Here is an 18663-nt window from a genome sequence, read left to right as displayed (position 1 = left end):
AGAGCAGTGTCAGGACCTGCTCCCTCCACAGGGGGGAACAGGTTCGGGGTTTTCTTAGACCACCCAGCAGGCGTTCTGTGCTTTTACTGTGTAGATGTTGGTAGAAACACAATGAGTCTCTTTCACACAGAGAGAACCACCTTCACACGACCTCTCTATGCAGGGATGTATGTTCATGAAGGTACAGCAGCAGAGGTGTGTAAGATCTGGTAAACATGTTTAAACTCTTAAACCCTCTATACTACAGCTGACCGGGGTTCCCCAGGGCTCTGTACTTGCCCACAAGCTCACAACGCGCCGCACTGCGACACGTTGTGAGCTTGTAGATTTGCTATTTTCATAGCTCAGAGCACAACCAAACATAAAATGTCTTGTCTTTTAGTTCTACAGGATCTCTTCTCCACTCGTCTCTCCCTGACATTTTAGTCTAGTTTTTATTTGTTGACTAAATTGTCATTAATATTTAGTCATAGTTTTAGTCATCTTAGTTTTTATTTAGTTTTCATCAGTGAAAAAAGGAAGTCGACGAACATTCTTCGTCATAGTTTTAGTCGACAAAATCAACTCACGGCGCGTCTCGTTGTGAGCTTGTAGATCTGCTATTTCTGTCTGATGTTCTCCCCAGCACAAGGACGCTAGGGTTCATGTGGTTACTTTCACCCTGGTGTTCCTGGTTTACCAATAAAAACAAACACAAATAAATACATAAATAAACAAACAGGAATGAATAAATAATACTTCAAAATAAATTTAGCAGATCTACAAGCTCATATTGTGTTGCAACGTCTTAAACTCATTTTCATAAATGATTATTAATAGATCTGCAGTGTGAGCTTGTAGATCTGCTATTTTCACAATACTTATCTGTGGAACCAAAATGTAAGTAGTTATAAAACACACACACACACGCACACGCACGCACGCACGCACGCACGCACGCACGCACGCACGCACGCACGCACGCGTCACAAGGGGGGGTAGTGGGACTGAGTTACCAGGGCCCAAGGCGGAGGGGCCTTAATTATTTTATACTTTAGCTATTGAAGAATAGCTGATATACAAGCTCACAGCACGGCACCGAGTGCCACGCTGTGAGCTTGTAGATCTGCTATTTTTGAAAAGTCGTCAAAATGGGTGCAAATCTTTGAATATATGTATTATTAAGCAAACGTTTGTAACAAAAATTTTGCTTCTGTGGGGAAGGGGGGGAGGGGGGGTCCCTGGGGTGGTCCCTGGAACTAAATATTTTGAGATGGGAGTCCGTGGCCAAATACATATCATTTTGGGGGTCCTTCACATGAAAAAAGTTTGAGCGCCACTGACATAGAAACATACCGATAGGTTTTTTGTTTTGTTTTGTTTTTGTTTTTGTTTTTGTTTTTGTTTTTTTAACTTAGGATTTGAAATATTCAAAGACTTGCACAAACTCTTAAAAAAATATGTATATATAAAAAAGGGTTACAAGCTCACAGCGTGGCACTCGGTGCCGCGCTGTGAGCTTGTAGAGCTGCTATTTTTCAATAGTTAAAGCACAAAATAACGCGTAATAATGCGTTCCCAGTCTAAATGAGTTAAACCCATAGAGCAGGGGTTTTCAAAGTGGGTGACGGGGCACCCTGGGTGACGGGGCACCCTGGGGTGACGGGGCACCCTGGGGTGACGCGACGGCAGTCCAGGGGTACCGCGAGATAATTTGATAATATTCGGAATTTCACTTGAAACATTATTTAGTATCATTTTAAACTTGAAGTACAAAGTGCTGGGAGTGAACATTATAATGTAGGGGTGCCTCGGATTAAAACAATATTTATGGGGTGACCTGAGACAAAAAGGTTTGGGAACCCCTGCCATAGAGTATATACAGTATATATAAACTCAACACAAAAAGAAAGGAAACATATTAATAATTAATTATATCTCCCCTTTAATAATACCAAATTGTATTGTGTTTTATATCATTGTTATCGTTGATTTGTCACCTTTACAACGAGGTACAGCTTGTAAGCATCGGGCATTCGAGGCATGAGTTACACAGCCAAACGTTTGGGTAGCGCCGACACATTTTTGGCAAAAATGGCTTTCAATGCAAAATTTGCCAACATTCGGTCCATTATTTCCCCCCTTTAATTATGCCGCGTGGTATTGTGTTTGATATCATTGTTATCGTTGATTTGTCACCTTTACATCGAGGTACAGCTTGTAAGGATCTGGCATTCGTGGAATGAGCAACACAGCCAAACACCAAAAGAACAGTATTGCAGGCCTGCCAGGCCATTTTGACCATTTCTGGAGGGACGCTACCCAAACGTTTGGTTATGTTGCTCATTCCACGAATGCCAGATCCTTACAAGCTGTACCTCGTTGTAAAGGTGACAAATCAACGATAACAATGATATAAAACACAATACATTTTGGTATTATTAAAGGGGAGATATAATTAATTATTATTTTTTGTGCTGAGTTTTATATAATAGAGAGTGGACAGCCCCGCCCCCAGCAGTTCATTTCAATGCAAGTTGCTCAGTGGCGTTTTGAAGCATGCGGAAGTAGCTGAATTCTGGTGCATTGTGGGTGAATCCAGGTGCATTCTGTGGGAAATTGGCACATAATTAGAGGCCAGAATGTGTTACGTCGAGACGTAATGACGTCACAAACGTCACGAACGTCACGAACGTCCATTGAACCCCATGGCAGACCCCAGCGACGCTCTTTTGCTCGTGCATCTATTTTTCACACCGCATGCAGTTCCAGCTTTGGCCAGTAGGGCTTCAATATGTACAAGCTGGTTAAACCCCCTCCCCCTATGAAGAACATTCATGGGGGGCCCAGGTGTGACACCCCTGCACACGCACAAACACACACACACACACACACACACACACACACACACACACACACACACACACACACACACACACACACACACACACACACACAGAACAAATCGCCGATCTACAAGCTCACAGTGCGTCTCATTGTGACGTGCTGTGTTTTTTGCTACTTTTATGTCACATTGAAGTACAACTAATTAACCAACCAATACAACCAATTAACATAAAATTAACCAACCAATACAACCAATTAACATAAATATGTATAAATCTGGAGACAGAATCAATCAATCAATCAATCAACCTTTATTTGTCACATACAATTTAAAAACAAGTTCTAAAAAGCAGTGAAATGTCTGGTTAGCTCAGAGATAGTAATCAATAAAAAGACAGAATGACCTAGGGGTCATCAGAGTTACTACAGGGGGTCCTCCAACTCTTTGTGTGATAGGATGTGTTGTTAATTCAGCAGACCAAGTACAGAGCCACAGGTCAAAGTTCACTGAGTATTGAGGGCTTTAAATGTAACATTGAACCCATGAACATGAATCTACCAGATTGATAGAAGATATGAATATAAATCCATGCACGGCCGTGCATGGTCTGCTTGTGCACAAGGCACAAGTTGGCACCTCGACAGAGTGCAGTTTAGTTTAGTTTTTCCTTTTGCTTTTTTACTTCTATGTTTTCATTTGAGTTTAAAACGGGGTTTGCTAGTCTAGTTTAATTTAGTCTAGTCTAGTTTAGTTTAGTCTGGTTTAGATTAGTCTGGTTTATTTTAAATTAGTCTAGTTTAGATTAGTCTGGTTTATTTTAAATTAGTCTAGTTTAGATTAGTCTGGTTTATTTTAAATTAGTCTAGTTTAGATTAGTCTGGTTTATTTTAAATTAGTCTAGTTTAGATTTAGTTTGATGAAATGTGTGATCCCAGCCAGTCTTTGCTACTGATCACCTGATGTGAATTTACTGATCAAAGTAAATGTGTTTCATTTTGATTATTATTTTCTCATAAATAATGTGTTTCATTTTGATTATTGTTTTCTCATAAATAATGTGTTTCATTTTGATGATTGTTTTCTCATAAATAATGTGTTTCATTTTCATTGTTGTTTTCTCATAAATAATTCCTTTGTGTTTCTGAACTTCTGTGATGTTTACATTCAGATGTTTATCTTTCTTTCTTTTTTCTATTTTTCATTTCATGTTTTCAGTTCAGTTTTTATTAGTTTTTAAAGTGAGTTTTTGTTATCCTGGTAAACTGACTCCTCCTCCTTCTGATTCCAACGGAGAGTCTGGTTTACCAGGCCAGGGTTTTGATAGTTTACTTTACTTTAGTTTAATTAAGTCTAGTCTAGTTTAATTTAGTTTAGTTTAGTTTAGTTTAGTCTAGTCTAGTTAAGCTTAATTTAGTCTAGTTTGATATCAAATCCTATTAAAAGGATAATGGATGCCAACCCTAGTAGCTACATCAGGCACGCACTGTGATTGGCCCACATGTAAATCTGCAGGAAAACCAGAGAGGTTTTTCTCTCCACTCCAGGCAAGCCGCATCAGAGCATAGATATTGAGAGTTTGCTAGGCTAATTATGAATGATTACGTCTATAATATTGAATAACACGGCTGAGATTTCATCTGAAGAAATAATATTCTGTTAGGCTATACAATGTCAGAGAATAACAGTAAAGCAATGTCAATTCTGTTCTTAAGCATTTTTCTTTTTATCCTTCTAGAATAATGTAAATGAACCATTATGAATATTAAATCTGTAATCATTTTATGTCTCTCTGTATGAGAGAATAAAGTTATGCCACTCAGTCAAGAGTCAATGCCTGCTTGGCCCTGAGGTGTGTCTGTGAAGGATCCCAACAGCAACAAAGTAGTGTGCAGCCAGAAGTCATGTGATCTGAACCAGGGGCGTCAATTGGGTATGGCAGGGGTATGCAGCTGCCATACCCTGGGTCCAGGGGGGAAAATAAAAGTTACTTTTAAATATAAATCCATGAATGTCTCTTTGTCTATCTGCGCTGGTTATTATGTTGCTAAATTACAGTAAAATAACTACAAATGCAAAATGTAACAAAATGGTCACTAACAAGGTATTATAATTGTATTCTCCCCATCTCGACAAAATAGTATATTCACAGGTTCCGCAGGTCAGCTGCACAGGTGCAATGCATTATTGTTAATTGTGGCACATTTACTGTACTAAAATGCCAAGTTTAGCTGCACTTGAACAACTGTTCCAGGCTGCCATATCCAGACCAAGAAACCGTAGAAACCTGTGTAAAAAAATGCCAAAATTCTGTTTTATCAGACATTGTGAAAATAGCCGATCTACATGCTCACAACGCCTCATATAACCGTGTTATACAAAATGTAATGCCTCTTATCCACGAGGACTCCCATCTTTGCCATACCCTAGCTTTTGCTGAACTGACGCCACTGATCTGAACGAAACCAAGATGGTTTACTTTCGTTTACAAAAATAAATAAATAAAGAAGTCTAATTTCTCAGATTTTGGGCAAAAACAAGCCACAGTCAACTGGTTATATCTCTGCAATGGATTATCACATCCGTCAATTTAATTAGTTAATTTCCCCCCGATCCACTCGCGGATGGATCGGATGGATGTATAATATTCGATGAATTTTCAAAGGTACATGAAAACACCCCTCGATTTCCTGGCAAGGGAAGACAGTGTTTTAGTTTAGCATACATCTATATGGCAGTCAAAGAGTTAAGTGGTCAGGTGATGTGGTCCGTGTGCATTTTCAGAGTATGTTATGATCAATCAATCGATTGTGTTCAACTTGGATCAATGGACCTGACATAGTGTACTTTAAGTTCTTATTTATTTGGCATCATAGAAATCATGAAAACACATTTGTCAAGGTTTAAAGGAGAAAATGCTATTATTTGGGGGGCTCACGGGTTGAGAAGCATTGCTCTACGATGCAGATTGGTTAAAATAACGTTTCAATTAATTCAATAAATTAAGTTCTGGATTGCAGCTTTAATTACTGCATTGATAAGCAGTGGCTTTGCTGTAACAGCAACTAGGCGCCAAAGCAAATTCACTCTGAATTCAATAAAGAGTTGCTGAGTTCTGAGCGAGTCCTGAAAAAAAGCAAAGAAAAAAAAGCTGATGTTATCGTCCTTGTGTCTTTTTTTTTGGAAGATGGGGCAGGGCAGGAGAACAGACAGGATCTGACAAGCCAGGGGGGTTTCTGTGTTGTCTTTGATCCGAGCGGTCAGGTAACGATAGCCCCCAGTGGTGGGCAGACATACCCACAATCCACTGCCAAGCATGTCTGTCTTAACAAGGCCTTTAATCTGTGAAAAATATCATTTTCCTCAAGGCCCCATGTTGGAAAATAAATGAAATAATAAAACAGAATCAGCCAACTCAGGAAACTCATTTCAGGAATATCCTTTGATCAAGTGACTCAGGCATTGTTTGTCTTTTTCTTTCTTTCTCCAAGTCAAGACAACTTGAACTTTCATGGATGTATTCTGTGTATATAAAATGAAAATATAGTTACTTCAAAAATAGATAGATTGCGTCAAAGCAAAGCCCTGCTTCATCATACAAGAAGTCGCGCAACACTAGTGAAAACAGCTGATCTACAAGCACACAACGCCTCGCACTGTGAGGCGTTGTGTGCTTGTAGATCGGCTATTTTCACTATCTTAAATCATTTTTAAAATGATAAATACAAAACAAACGGTTTTGGACATAGAAGGTTTCCACCCGACAACAACGATAGATACATGTCCCCCCCATACGAAATACCGAAGACAAGTGTGGTGCTACAATATGTCTAGGAAACTTGACGCAGGAAAACATACATGGAGATGACATGTATCTGGTCAAGGTGCTGGTGGCAGCCAGTAAAAAAAGCAATAACAAGATTGTGGTATAAAAGTGACCCTCCAACTTGTGAGCAGTGGTGAAATATATATGATGGAGAGATTTAGACACAAACTCAGGATACAAGAAGAACCGTTCCTTGAGAAATGGGAGAAATTGACTGAATATATAACTCAACAGAATGACACCACAAATGTTTGATATGGACTAAAATGTGATGATCAAATTGATGTAAAAATTTTGACCCTTTGAAGATGTGTGATAGCCTGGTTCAGACCCTGAATCGCTAGCCACACCCCTTTAAGATTTTGTTTTGGCGATTCAGGGAGTCTGGTGTTGCTCTCACTGAAGAGGTTTTCCTCGTTTGGAAATTCGTACAGCGAATCAGCGTTGTGAATCAGCGTCTTGTGATCAGCGTGGGTGGGGTTTTCCCAGAACTCATGTGCAATTCGCTGCCGCCGGACGGGACCGCACACATCGCATAGCGGTAAAATGCGATCGTATCGATCTCGCTATGAAACATCAGTAGCAGACATGTTATGTTTTGTTTGATTACAAATTTGTTGTGCTCCTATTCCTGCTGTTTCTTTGGTTAGCAAGTAGCACTAGCAAGCAACAGGCTAGCCACTATCCAGCCACACATAACAACACTACGTCATCTGCTTTGCTACTGTTGTGTTGGTCAGACGGTGAACCAATCGCAGAAGACTGCCTCTTTGGCAACGCCCATCCCAGAAACAGCTCTGGAGGGAAGCACTTTCAGACTGAATAATGGAGTGAGACGAAATGTCAATTCAGGCTGAGTGTCAGGCTAGATATGTGACAAACTGCAAATAGAAATTAGGTTAAAAAAAAGGTTTGAGTCTAGATGCTGAGCAGCCTGCATGGTGTCTCACCTGGTCTCCAGAGGGATGTTACTGTTGAGCACCCAGCTGTTGTGGAGGTGTGCGGGGTCCGCGCCGCCGCCGCCGGAGCCCACGTCCGTGCCCGGGTTGCTGTTGCCCTGGCCTCCGGCCTGCTGGTGGCAGCGCTGCGTGGGCATGGTCTTCCTCTGCAGGCTCACCTGGGCGTATGGCGCCGGGCGGGCGCAGGTGCAGGCGTGGGGCGGCGGCGGAGGAGGGGGCAGCGGGCGGAAGGTGAACTGTCCGCCGGGGCTGCTGGGTAACTCTGTGTGAAAGAGGAGAGGGAGGGAGTTTAGTTTTTTTGGTAAAAAAAAGAAATACGAAGAGAAAGTTTCAACACAATAAAAGTTACATTAACTCATTTAATGCCAGCCTATCACCACTAGAGGGCGCCCAGTGGCCAGAGAATAATAGAGATATGCTGGTAATGCATGCCCAAGCCCTGGAGCCATGACTTGCCAGAACACTTTCCTTTGTGCATGTACAGGAAGAGGATGAAGTTAGCTTGAAGTTAGCTATTGGCTACCAAGCATTTTAGATTTAGATTTTCGTCAACTTAGCCATGATTAAACCTTGCACACCTCATGCATGGGAGAAAAAACAGAGAAAATGAGCTCTAAAGATCCTGGATTGCATTGGAGTGGATGGTAAATATCAGCAAATATCGGCAAATATCGTCCTCTGTAAACAATTTTTTTTATTTTTTATTTTTTTTATTAAAAAGCCGAACTAGTTCGGGATTGGCACTCTGGGATGCGATAATAAAGCCGAACTAGTTCGGGATAGGCACTCAATGAGTTAAGGGCTGAATTTGGTTCAGAGCAGCACGACCACATACATGTCAAGTCAAAGTCAAAGTCAAAGTCCCAGTAACTATGTCACATATATGTGCACTTCATTCTCCGCATTTGACCCATCCCCTTGGGGAGCGGTGAGCAGCGGCAAGGAGCTGCGCTCGGGAATCACTTGGTGAATTGACCCCCCAATCCAACCCTTGATGCTGAGTGCCAAGCAGGGCGGCAATGGGTCCCATTTTTATAGTCTTTGGTATGACCCGGCCGGGGCTTGAACCCACGACCTTCCAGTCTCAGGGCGGACACTCTACCACTAGGCCACTGAGCTGGTCAATGTTTTATCACGTTAAAAAAATTCTCGGCATTAAAAGGATTGTGAGTTAACTCATCCAGAGCCCAGGACATTAACGGATTAGGGGGTCCAGAGTGCCCCCTCCCGGCCCCATTAACGGCCATTGTCTTATTTTGAAGGCCAGAAGTCCTAGACCGGAAGTACTTCCGGTCTGACGTCATCGGATCCTGCGACGGAACTGATCATTGTTTACGTGGTGCCATGCTGGATTGCATAGGAGCGTTTATACATGTGTTTTATAAGCGAGCATCTGCCTCCATCTTCGCTTCTAAAGTGTTGTTTTGAGATAATGGACATTAAAGATGAGATCGGCCGTCCACCTCAATGTTATGGGATGACTATTGTGTGCTCGTGGAGCCGTGATGATGACAAATCAGCGCGGATTTCGTCTCCGGAGCGTCGGCCATTGTACTAGGTATTTTTACTCGCCGTTACAGTAATATATTACTTTTCGCGCGACATCACGCATTCGGCACTATACGTACTCTAGTACTTATCGCGTGACATCACGCGAAAGGCACTAGATGAGTTAACTAGTTAATAGCGCGCTAAATTCGACAGGTATAATATATATATATTAGTGCTGTCCAACGATTAAATATTTTAATCGCGATTAATCGCATGATTTATCTAGTTAATCGTGCGATTAATCGCACATAAGTCATACATTTTTATCTGTTCACAATTTTCCTTAGAGGGATATTTCTCAAGTCTTGTATACCCCTATTAACATGGGAGTGGAAAAATATGCTGGCTTTATGCAAAATTATGTTAATCCTTTATTGGAAATCAATTACAACCACAAATAAATCATAATGGTACTGCATTAAACAGGCGGCAGCAGATGGGTATAAGGATCTGCTTAATTTACTTAATCTAAATGTACTTAGTAATATGAGTACTGTAGTAGTTTGTTGATTAGTTTTGTCACCATGAAAAAAAAAAGAAAAGAAAAACATTTTAGAGGTATTAATAAAATAATTAAAATTCAATAAATTGTCACTTTAGAAATGTGCAGATCATTAAGCTGATCATATGGGGACCTCCCCCTCCCCAAAAATAATTGCTGCAATAACAATAATGTTGAAAACCACTGTCCTAAACCAAATAAATAAATATGCGATTAATTGCGATTAAAATAATTAATCGCGATTAACATAACGGTGAGTTAACTGCGATTAAATGAGTTAACTTGGACAGCCCTAATATATATATATATATACAGTATACACATACGGTACACACATACATACATACATACATACATACAGTACATGTCAGTTTTATTAGATTCAGTAAGATTGAGAACAGGGGCGCCCGTTTTTGGGCACAAGGTGGAGCAAGTGGTGCCTCCTTCGGGGAACTAGGAATAATTTGACTGAGGTTAGGGTTAGGATTAGGGTTAGGCTTAGGCATAGTTTTACTGAGGTTAGGGTTAGGATTAGGGTTAGGCATAGTTTTACTGAGGTTAGACATAGTAGCATTCACCAGGTTAGCATTCCCCAGCGTGGGACTATATGGGAACAACGGAGGAACAATGAGACGTGGGACCAATGCAGTGAAAATGCTCTACCACTGGCACTGAGACATGAGCTTCTTCCAGGGACTGCCCATAAGGTGAACTAAAACAAGCGCTCCTTTCCCAATCTTACTGTTTTTTTAAATATACTGAAACCATCGGGCAGAAACCTCGTATCTCCAAGTTTCATATTTGTACGTTTTTTTTTTTTTGCGAAGTAAAGCCTTGCTTCATCAGACAAGGCCGAATACAGCAGATCTACAAGCACACAACGCCTCGCACCGTGTGCTTGTAGATCAGCTGTTTTCACTAGTTTGAATCATTTTTTAAATGATAAATGCAAAACGAACGGTTTTGGACATACAAGGTTTTCACCCGACAACGACGATATATATTGCCACAACCTTTGACTCTAGGCAACACATAACACATAATATACCGTTTGATTGGGAGACGGAGAGGAGAGGAGAGGAGGACAGATTGAGAGCAGGAGGGATATCGAGTGTGAGCAGAAGAAGGGAGGGAGGGGAGGGAGTAAATATGGGTTTATTAGGAGAGCGGCGTCGGCGCTGTAAATCACAAATAGCAGCGTGTTGGTGGTTGGCATTTTATTGTTATTACGCTTATTTAGGAATATAAATCAGTGTTGGAGCCCAAACGGAGCCGGAGTGGTCCGTCAGGTCCTCTCCTGTGCGTGGCTGAACACACATACACGCGCACGCACACGCAAGCACACACACTCTCACACATACACACACACACACACACACACACACACACACACACACACACACACACACACACACATACACGCGCGCAGGGGCTTCACAAGGGGGGGGGGGAGTAAGACTGAGTTACTAGGGCCCAAGGTGGAGGGGCCCTAGTAACTTTAGCTATTGAAAAATAGCAGATATACAAGCTCGCAGCGGTGCACTCGGTGCCACGCTGCGAGCTTGTAGATCTGCTATTTTTGAAAAGTCGTGAAAATGTTTGAAAATCTTTGAATAGATATATTTTTAAGCAAACATTTCTAACTCAAAAATGTTGCTTCAGGGGGGTGTCCCTGGAACGAAATATTTTGAAATGGGGGTCCGTGGCCAAATACATATCATCTTGGGGGTCCTTGACATGAAAAAGTTTGAGCACCACTGACATGTAAACATATGTTTCTTGCACACATTTTCACAATTTTTTCAAAAATAGCAGATCTACAAGCTCGCAGCGCAGCACTCGGTGCCGCGCTGTGAGCTTGTATATCTGCTATTTTTCAATAGTTAACATTCATGGGGGGGCCGCAGTGAATCCTTGTACCCAGAGCCCAGAATTTGGTGTGACGCTCCTGCACACACCCACCCACACACACACACACACACACACACACACACACACACACACACACACACACACACACACACACACACACACACACACACACACACACACACACACACACACACACACGCACACACGCACAAACACACACACACGCACGCACAAACACACACACACGCATGCACGCATGCACACAGCCTCGCTGTAAACAGGCTCCTGGCCCTGGCCGGAATGCGGGGAGAGCTCTTTAAAGAGATAACAGCTTGGGCTTAATCTGTTCCTGCCAGTTCAAACTACCCATGTGATGTTTTTTTATTATGAGATCTGTGGCCCTGCGGAATGAGCCAGTCACACCGCCAACCTTACCCCACCACCTAGCTGGAGATCGCCTACGCTCTTTCATCGCTCCCTCCATGGGCGTCACAAGGGGGTAAAGTGGGACTGAGTTAGTAGGGCCCAAAGGTGGAGGGGCCCTAGTAACTTTAGCTATTGAAAAATAGCAGATATACAAGCTCACATGCGCGGCACCGAGTGCGCGCTGCGAGGGTTAGTAACTCACATTTTGCTTCTGGGGGGCCCTGTAACTTGGTGTGACGCCCCTGGCTCCCTCTCTCAGTCTCTCTCTCTCTCTCTCTCTCTCTTTATCCGTTCGTCTGTCCGACTGTCTGTCTCTCTGTCGTTATGTTTTTCTTCCCTTTCGGAAGTCAACGTATGCAAATAACAATCTGGCCAAACACCCGTGGCTGTATGAGTGTATGCGTGTGTGGGCGCACGAGTGCGCGCGCGTCTGTGTGTCCATTTCCATTTGTGTACGAGTTTGCATTTGTGCGTGCCTGGGAGACAGGTGCAAGCTGGGAGTTACGGTGGTTTGCATGCATGTGTGTGTGTGTGTGTGTGTGTGTGTGTGTGTGTGTGTGTGTGTGTGTGTGTGTGTGTGTGTGTGTGTGTGTGTGTGTGTGCGCGCGCGCATGTGCGTGTGTGCGTGTGTGTGTGTGTGTGTGTGTGTGCGTGCGTGCGTGCGTGCGTGCGTGCGTGCGCATGCGTGTGTGATTGTGTGTGTGTCCATACCATATGGTTGTGCCACGGTTGTGAGAACACTGCAGGTCCCCAAACTACATATCTGTCTGCTGTTACTGACAGTTAATGCAGTTAATGTTCTATCATACATTTTGTGCTGCACAAACTAATTAAATCTGCACACATTCCTTGCGAGGGAAGCGAGGAGCTGAGAATCAGTAGGGGAGAGAGAGCATATTGATGAATAATCCTAAGAAAAGAAATATGCCAGCGATATGGCGGTGCGTTTCAGTCTTGCCCGGGGACAATTTCCTCCGATAGTTGCTCTTGATTGACGTGTGGTACGATACGATCGATATGACAGCTCAAGCGTTCAGAGAAAAAGAGGTAAACAAGTAAATAAAGGCTAATAACTATTCTCCTGTTTTCTGTAACCACATGAACCCTATAGCATTCCTGGTGAACATTCGGCAAAAATAGCTCACAGCGCACCGTGTTGCGATGTGTTGGGAAGATACAGTATAGCCAAAACAGGAAGGGGTCCTAGTATAAAGCCCTGGGGGATCCCGGTCAATTGAAGACCCTTTTTCACTAAAGGTGGCCATTAGGAAAAAAATTGTGAAAAAAAATGTTCCATTTTGGGGGCTGGGCAGCCAACAAAGTAAATCGTCACTGTCGGGCAGAAACCTTGTATCTCCAATTTTCAAATTTGTAAATTCTTTCGCAAAGCAAAGCCCTGCTTCATCATACAAAGCCGCCGCACAAAAGTAGTGAAAACAGCAGATCTACAAGCACACAACGCCTCATGGTGCTTGTAGATCGGCTGTTTTTACTAGTTTAAATCATTTTTAAAATGATAAATACAAAACAAACGGTTTTGGACATACAAGGTTTCCACCCGACAACAACGAAATATAACTCATGTAATTGGCCCACTGGCTTGTCACTTTGTCACAAATCTTTGAGTTGCAGCAGCGCTATCTCTCTCTATAGCGCGCAATGAGGGCCTCTCCAACTCTTTTTCCCGGTCTGAATCAGGGGCCCAGCATGTCCCTGGGCTGAACCAGAACTAGAACCAAGAACTTTCCAGAGCCAAGAGCTTTCAATAACCTGTTAGTTCCAGGGACCAAGTTCTGCTTACGTTTCCATATAACCAGATCTAACCGAGAAGGTCCCAGAAAAGAGCAGCAGCGCTGCTGGCCACGCCCATATATGTTCCCAGAACTCAAGTTTGGTACTACATCAAGAGCAGGACCTAAAGAAGGTTCCCAGAACCTTATCTGTAACCGCGGTGACAGTATAATAGTTCATGTTCTGGAGAAGTTCTGGTTCTGCCTTGTAGTAGGAAAAAGGGGCTTTTGTATAAGGTTTAAGCATGAAATTCCACAAGCTTCATGGCACACACACACAAAAAAATAAAATAAAGTTTAGAATTTGAGCTATAATATAAGTTCATTTAATGATTACATGCAACATAAATTCAAACATCACAGGTAATCGCAAGTTTAGAGCTATATTCACATGCATTAAAGGTACAGCGCAAGCAGCTGTCTCTTTCCGACAATATAGTTACTCTTGCAATCTGTGTGAAATTAACATCAGATTTACTATGGCAGCAGCTTATTAGCCAATTTGCGCAAGGAGACAGCGTTCCAGTCGCATTTGTTTTGCGTGTGAAGCAGCAGAACTCCAAAGATGAGGTTGAGTGGTGGAATCTGTGCATCGAGCTCCCATAGAGAGCTCCTATCCAGCTCAGGGAAGAAAATAAAAGCTAAAGATTCAAATATTGACCCAAGAAGTACTGTAACAGAACATTTAAACATTATGGAATAATGCAATGCTACTATCAACGTGATAGGGAAATAGAATTTGGATGATTATTGCTCATAAACGAAATGTATTGGGAGTCACAAAACAAACTCCTGATGATGTAGGAAAGAGATTCAGTACAGGAAAGGTGGCACACTGTATTTATTATAAAGCATTAAAGCCCCGATTTAGGCATGGGTTACTTAGATTTAGGCATGACGTAAACCACCGTAGCTGTTCTGTAAACCAGTGGTTCTCAACCTTTTCAGGCCGCGACCCCCAAAATAATCATATTTTAACGGGGGACCCCCCACCCTGACGAGCACTAAGATAACACGGTTCTATTGTGAAAATAGCAGATCTACATGCTCACAACGCCTCGTTGTGAGCATGCAGATCGGCTATTTTCACAATTTCTGCCTCTGATATTTGACAATTTGTTCAATGTTTAATTTGTCGTTTTAGAAGTGTTAAAACGTCCTTAAATTGTCACTTTAGAAATGTGCAGATACCATATAAACTTAAACTTTATGTTAGTTTGTTTACTGTTGAGTGAGAAAAAAATGTTGCACATTAAGTTAATCATCTGGGGGACCCCCCAAAATAATTTGGGGACCCCCCCCCCCCCCCCCAACCCACAGGTTGAGAACCACAGCTGTAAACCACAGCGTTGCATGGCTTGTTGCTTTTATAAACGGTACTTGGCAGCATGAGAATCATAGACATATCTCAATTAAGCACATGAACCCTGACCTCCCTAATCCCTACTAGAGATTTGGTGTAGAGGGGGAAAAAGGAGAGGGCCTATTATAGAGCCCTGGGAGCTCCGTTATAAGGTTTACGATGTGGTTAAACAGTTTTTTTTTTGTAATAGTCCCTGACTGCCTGCACAAACAAGGAAGTTTCTATGCAAATCCATGGCAGGTACCGAACAGTGTATATTGTAAACACAGCTTTGATGGAGTAACAGTGATACAGTACATACGGTCACACTACAGAATGGCCCTCATTTATCAATGGAGTGTAAATAACTGAGTATTTTCTCCCAAAAATATTGGTGTGCAGCAACGTTGAAGTGGCATTTTTATCAACGCATCCTAAACAGCCAATCCTGGCGTACATTTGATCTCAGTGTTGCCGGCTGAAACCTAGCGTCATTTAAATAACACACCCTTAAATATTCTCGAAACTCCCCAATTTTACGACCAGAACAATCGAAATACAACCTAACAAAAGGAAAGCCAATAGAAAAGAGTTTACTCTGCACAATTCACTCCCTTTCATGTCTGCGTCCCACAGGCAGACCACCACACACACTCACACACGCACAAACACGCAAGCCCAGCCCGAGCAGCGTTTTGGTACACTGCGGAAACAGCAGTCTTTGACAGTGGGATATTACCATTTATTCTGTCATTCGTGTAGGCTAGCAACACACATGAATGACACCGACGATACATCGGCGACGTCAAGCAATCATGCATTCCCCATGAGCCATGGGCTGCCGTACATGCCATGAGAGAGATATCCTGGCAAGGATGTGTTTGTAGAGCATTTTACAAGGGCTTTGAACACGGCTCAGCCAATCATAATCATGGACCGGATCTATGCTTCGTATATAATTCTATCATAAGTTGAGGTGAGCTACCACAGGGGGCCGACCAATAGACACTCATATGAGAGCATAATTGGCAAATATACCAGATCTACAAGCTCATAACAACAAGATCTGCTGTTTTTGGCGAAAGGATTTAGTGTACACTATACAGGGAAATAAGTAATAGCCCTGTGGGACCCAACAATTGAATACATTTTATTCCAATCATCTTGCTATACCATACACAATCATACCTAAAATGTAACATTTAAGCTGCAAGCAGTGATGAACGGGCCCTACCAGCTTGGTGCTGAAATAATAATAATAATACATATTATTTCCTTCTATTTCAAAGGACTTCTCTCTGGCGCAGTGCTCGGGCACTAACACATTCAAATAATCCTTCACATGAGAGCTCTGATTTGGGTTTTAATTTAGTTCAATACTTCAACAACAATGCTTCCATGTTCCCTAATCAGTTTGAAAATGTAAAACATCAACAGCAGCTCTGTGTAGTTTTAGAACAAGAGCAGCAATCAGAACAGAACAAAAGACGATATTATCTTGAGTAATCTCTAGGCAGATTCCTATCCCAGAACATTGCCCAGTGAATAGGTGAGTCACTTCAGAAATTTGCCTTTTGTGTGTGGAGAGAGGCATGAATTTCAGTGTCTGGCTGGCGTGATAATAGGGGAGAGAGACTGGTGTCGCAGTTCTGTTATGATTCACCCTCAAGTAGAAAGTTGCAATTTACCCCAAATAAGAGCGCCCATGTGAAGGATTATGTTTTAATAATAATCTTTCAGTATTAAAATGATCCACACGCTACACTCTTCTCCCTCATGGCTCTCAAGCTGTGGAATAAACTCCTCCTTGCAGTCTCACTCAGTCTGTCCTTGTATGCATGCTTATCTTTATTTTATAGATGCTAGTTTGCAGAAATTTGACCTGACCTGCCAGTCTCAGGGAAGACACTCTAACCATAAGGCCACTGAGCTGGTATTGTCTGTTTGTTGACTACTTAACTACAGCTTATTGAGATAACAGGCCCTATTTTGGGGCAGGTGGATTGGTGTGAGACATTATGTGAACTGACAATTTCCGGAGTTGAATTGGCCGTGTTTTTCCCCCGTCTGAGTGTGTTTGGTAGTGAGTTGTGAGTGCTTTCTTTTGCCCTGGATATATTATTAAACATACTATTACCTGTACACTAACATATATATATACTACTACCAACAGCTTCATCAAGACACATTTCAGTGTGAACTGACAATAAATATATCATATATCAAATCATATCAAAATATGAATGCTGGTCTTTGTCACATATCATTGTGGAAAGGGAGGGTGCACATGCACCCAGTCATTTTGTGAGGTGCCGCTGAATGACAGCAAACAACTTATTAAAAGAAAATAGAGAGCCACAGGCTCATACATTTCTCTGATACAATTTACTTCAAATAGAGGCAATAACACACGAGAGCACAGCTCTCTAAAGACTGTTGTTGCATATTATAAAAGTTTTTAACGGTTGGGTAAACATGTTTTTAATCATTATTATTACCCACACTATTATTACTCTTGTGTACAGATTAATTGCTAATTGAATCCCTACAATGTTTTGGACTGTATATTTACGTATTATTTATTCACCACAGCACAATACACAAGAACAATTGCAGCTCTTCACTCACAGCTCTACCTGATATTAACTGGCCTTTTATGCACAGGTGAGCTAGACTGCACTAAAACGAACAAAATAATGCATAAATAAACACACCATGAAAACGTAAATACCCTTCACAAATATTTTAAAGCAATTACGACCTAGATTCCTGTAGCTGTCGTAGTTCAGGAACTTTTTTTTTTTTTGGAACGCAACAACCAAAGTGGTGAATGGTAAAAATGGTGAATTGGAATGATTCAAACATTCAAAAAAAGCCCAAAAATAAAAAGAAATTAATACAATTTGATGTCATGTCCTTTAAAGTATCCATGAACCACAAAAGTACTCTTTCACAATGATTCTTTCCTTACTACTATAACAAACCATTAGCAACTCTAGATACTCGTCATCACAACCCCCCTCTGCCATCCTGACTTGGTTCAGCCCAATTATACTGGAACAGAACAGCACAACTTGAACAGGTAACTCAAGGTAACGCCACAGGTGGAACTAGTTAGCCGAGTGGACAGGGAATAACTCAAAAAGATTGTGACTATGCAAAATAAAAACGTGCAAATAGTATATACAACATGTAGGTCGGGAGTGACTTATTGTCAGTATCAGCCGCTAACACACAGGAGTCTGTCCCTGTTACAATGCGCTAGACCAGGGGGTCTTAAACGTTTTCAGGCCAAGGACGCCTTAGTTGAGGGAGAGATGAAGCAGGGACCCCCACAACCTTTTGATAAATTCCATATAGTTTCATCGTCTGACAGCACAATCATCAGTGTATTTTGGATTCATGTCAGTTTGTGTTTCCAGATATTTAACCACTTGAACCTTCAATACTTAATAAGTTTGACCTTTCAGGCTTTCACAATGTACTTAGTCTGCTCTTTTTCCCCTCTACACCAAACCTCTTTGCCAAGAGGTTTGGTGTAGAGGTGCGCTGCGAGGCGTTGTGAGCTTGT

The 18663-nt window shown here is 41.9% G+C and overlaps 1 protein-coding gene across 1 annotated transcript in view; it reads right to left on the bottom strand.

The window, feature by feature from the left end:
- Positions 1-18663, bottom strand: part of tenm1 (teneurin transmembrane protein 1) — a gene marked incomplete at both ends in the record, with an annotated part of 491087 nt that overhangs the window by 346070 nt on the left and 126354 nt on the right. The window contains one exon of the mRNA XM_080745426.1: positions 7601-7871. Within this exon, the coding sequence (XP_080601552.1) occupies positions 7601-7871 (271 nt within the window). The remainder of the gene's footprint in view (positions 1-7600; positions 7872-18663) is intronic.

This window comes from Nannobrachium achirus (genome assembly GCF_963921795.1).
Source record: "Nannobrachium achirus genome assembly, chromosome: 17".
Taxonomy (NCBI): Eukaryota; Metazoa; Chordata; class Actinopteri; order Myctophiformes; family Myctophidae; genus Nannobrachium; species Nannobrachium achirus.
This window is presented reverse-complemented; position numbering and strand designations above follow the sequence as displayed.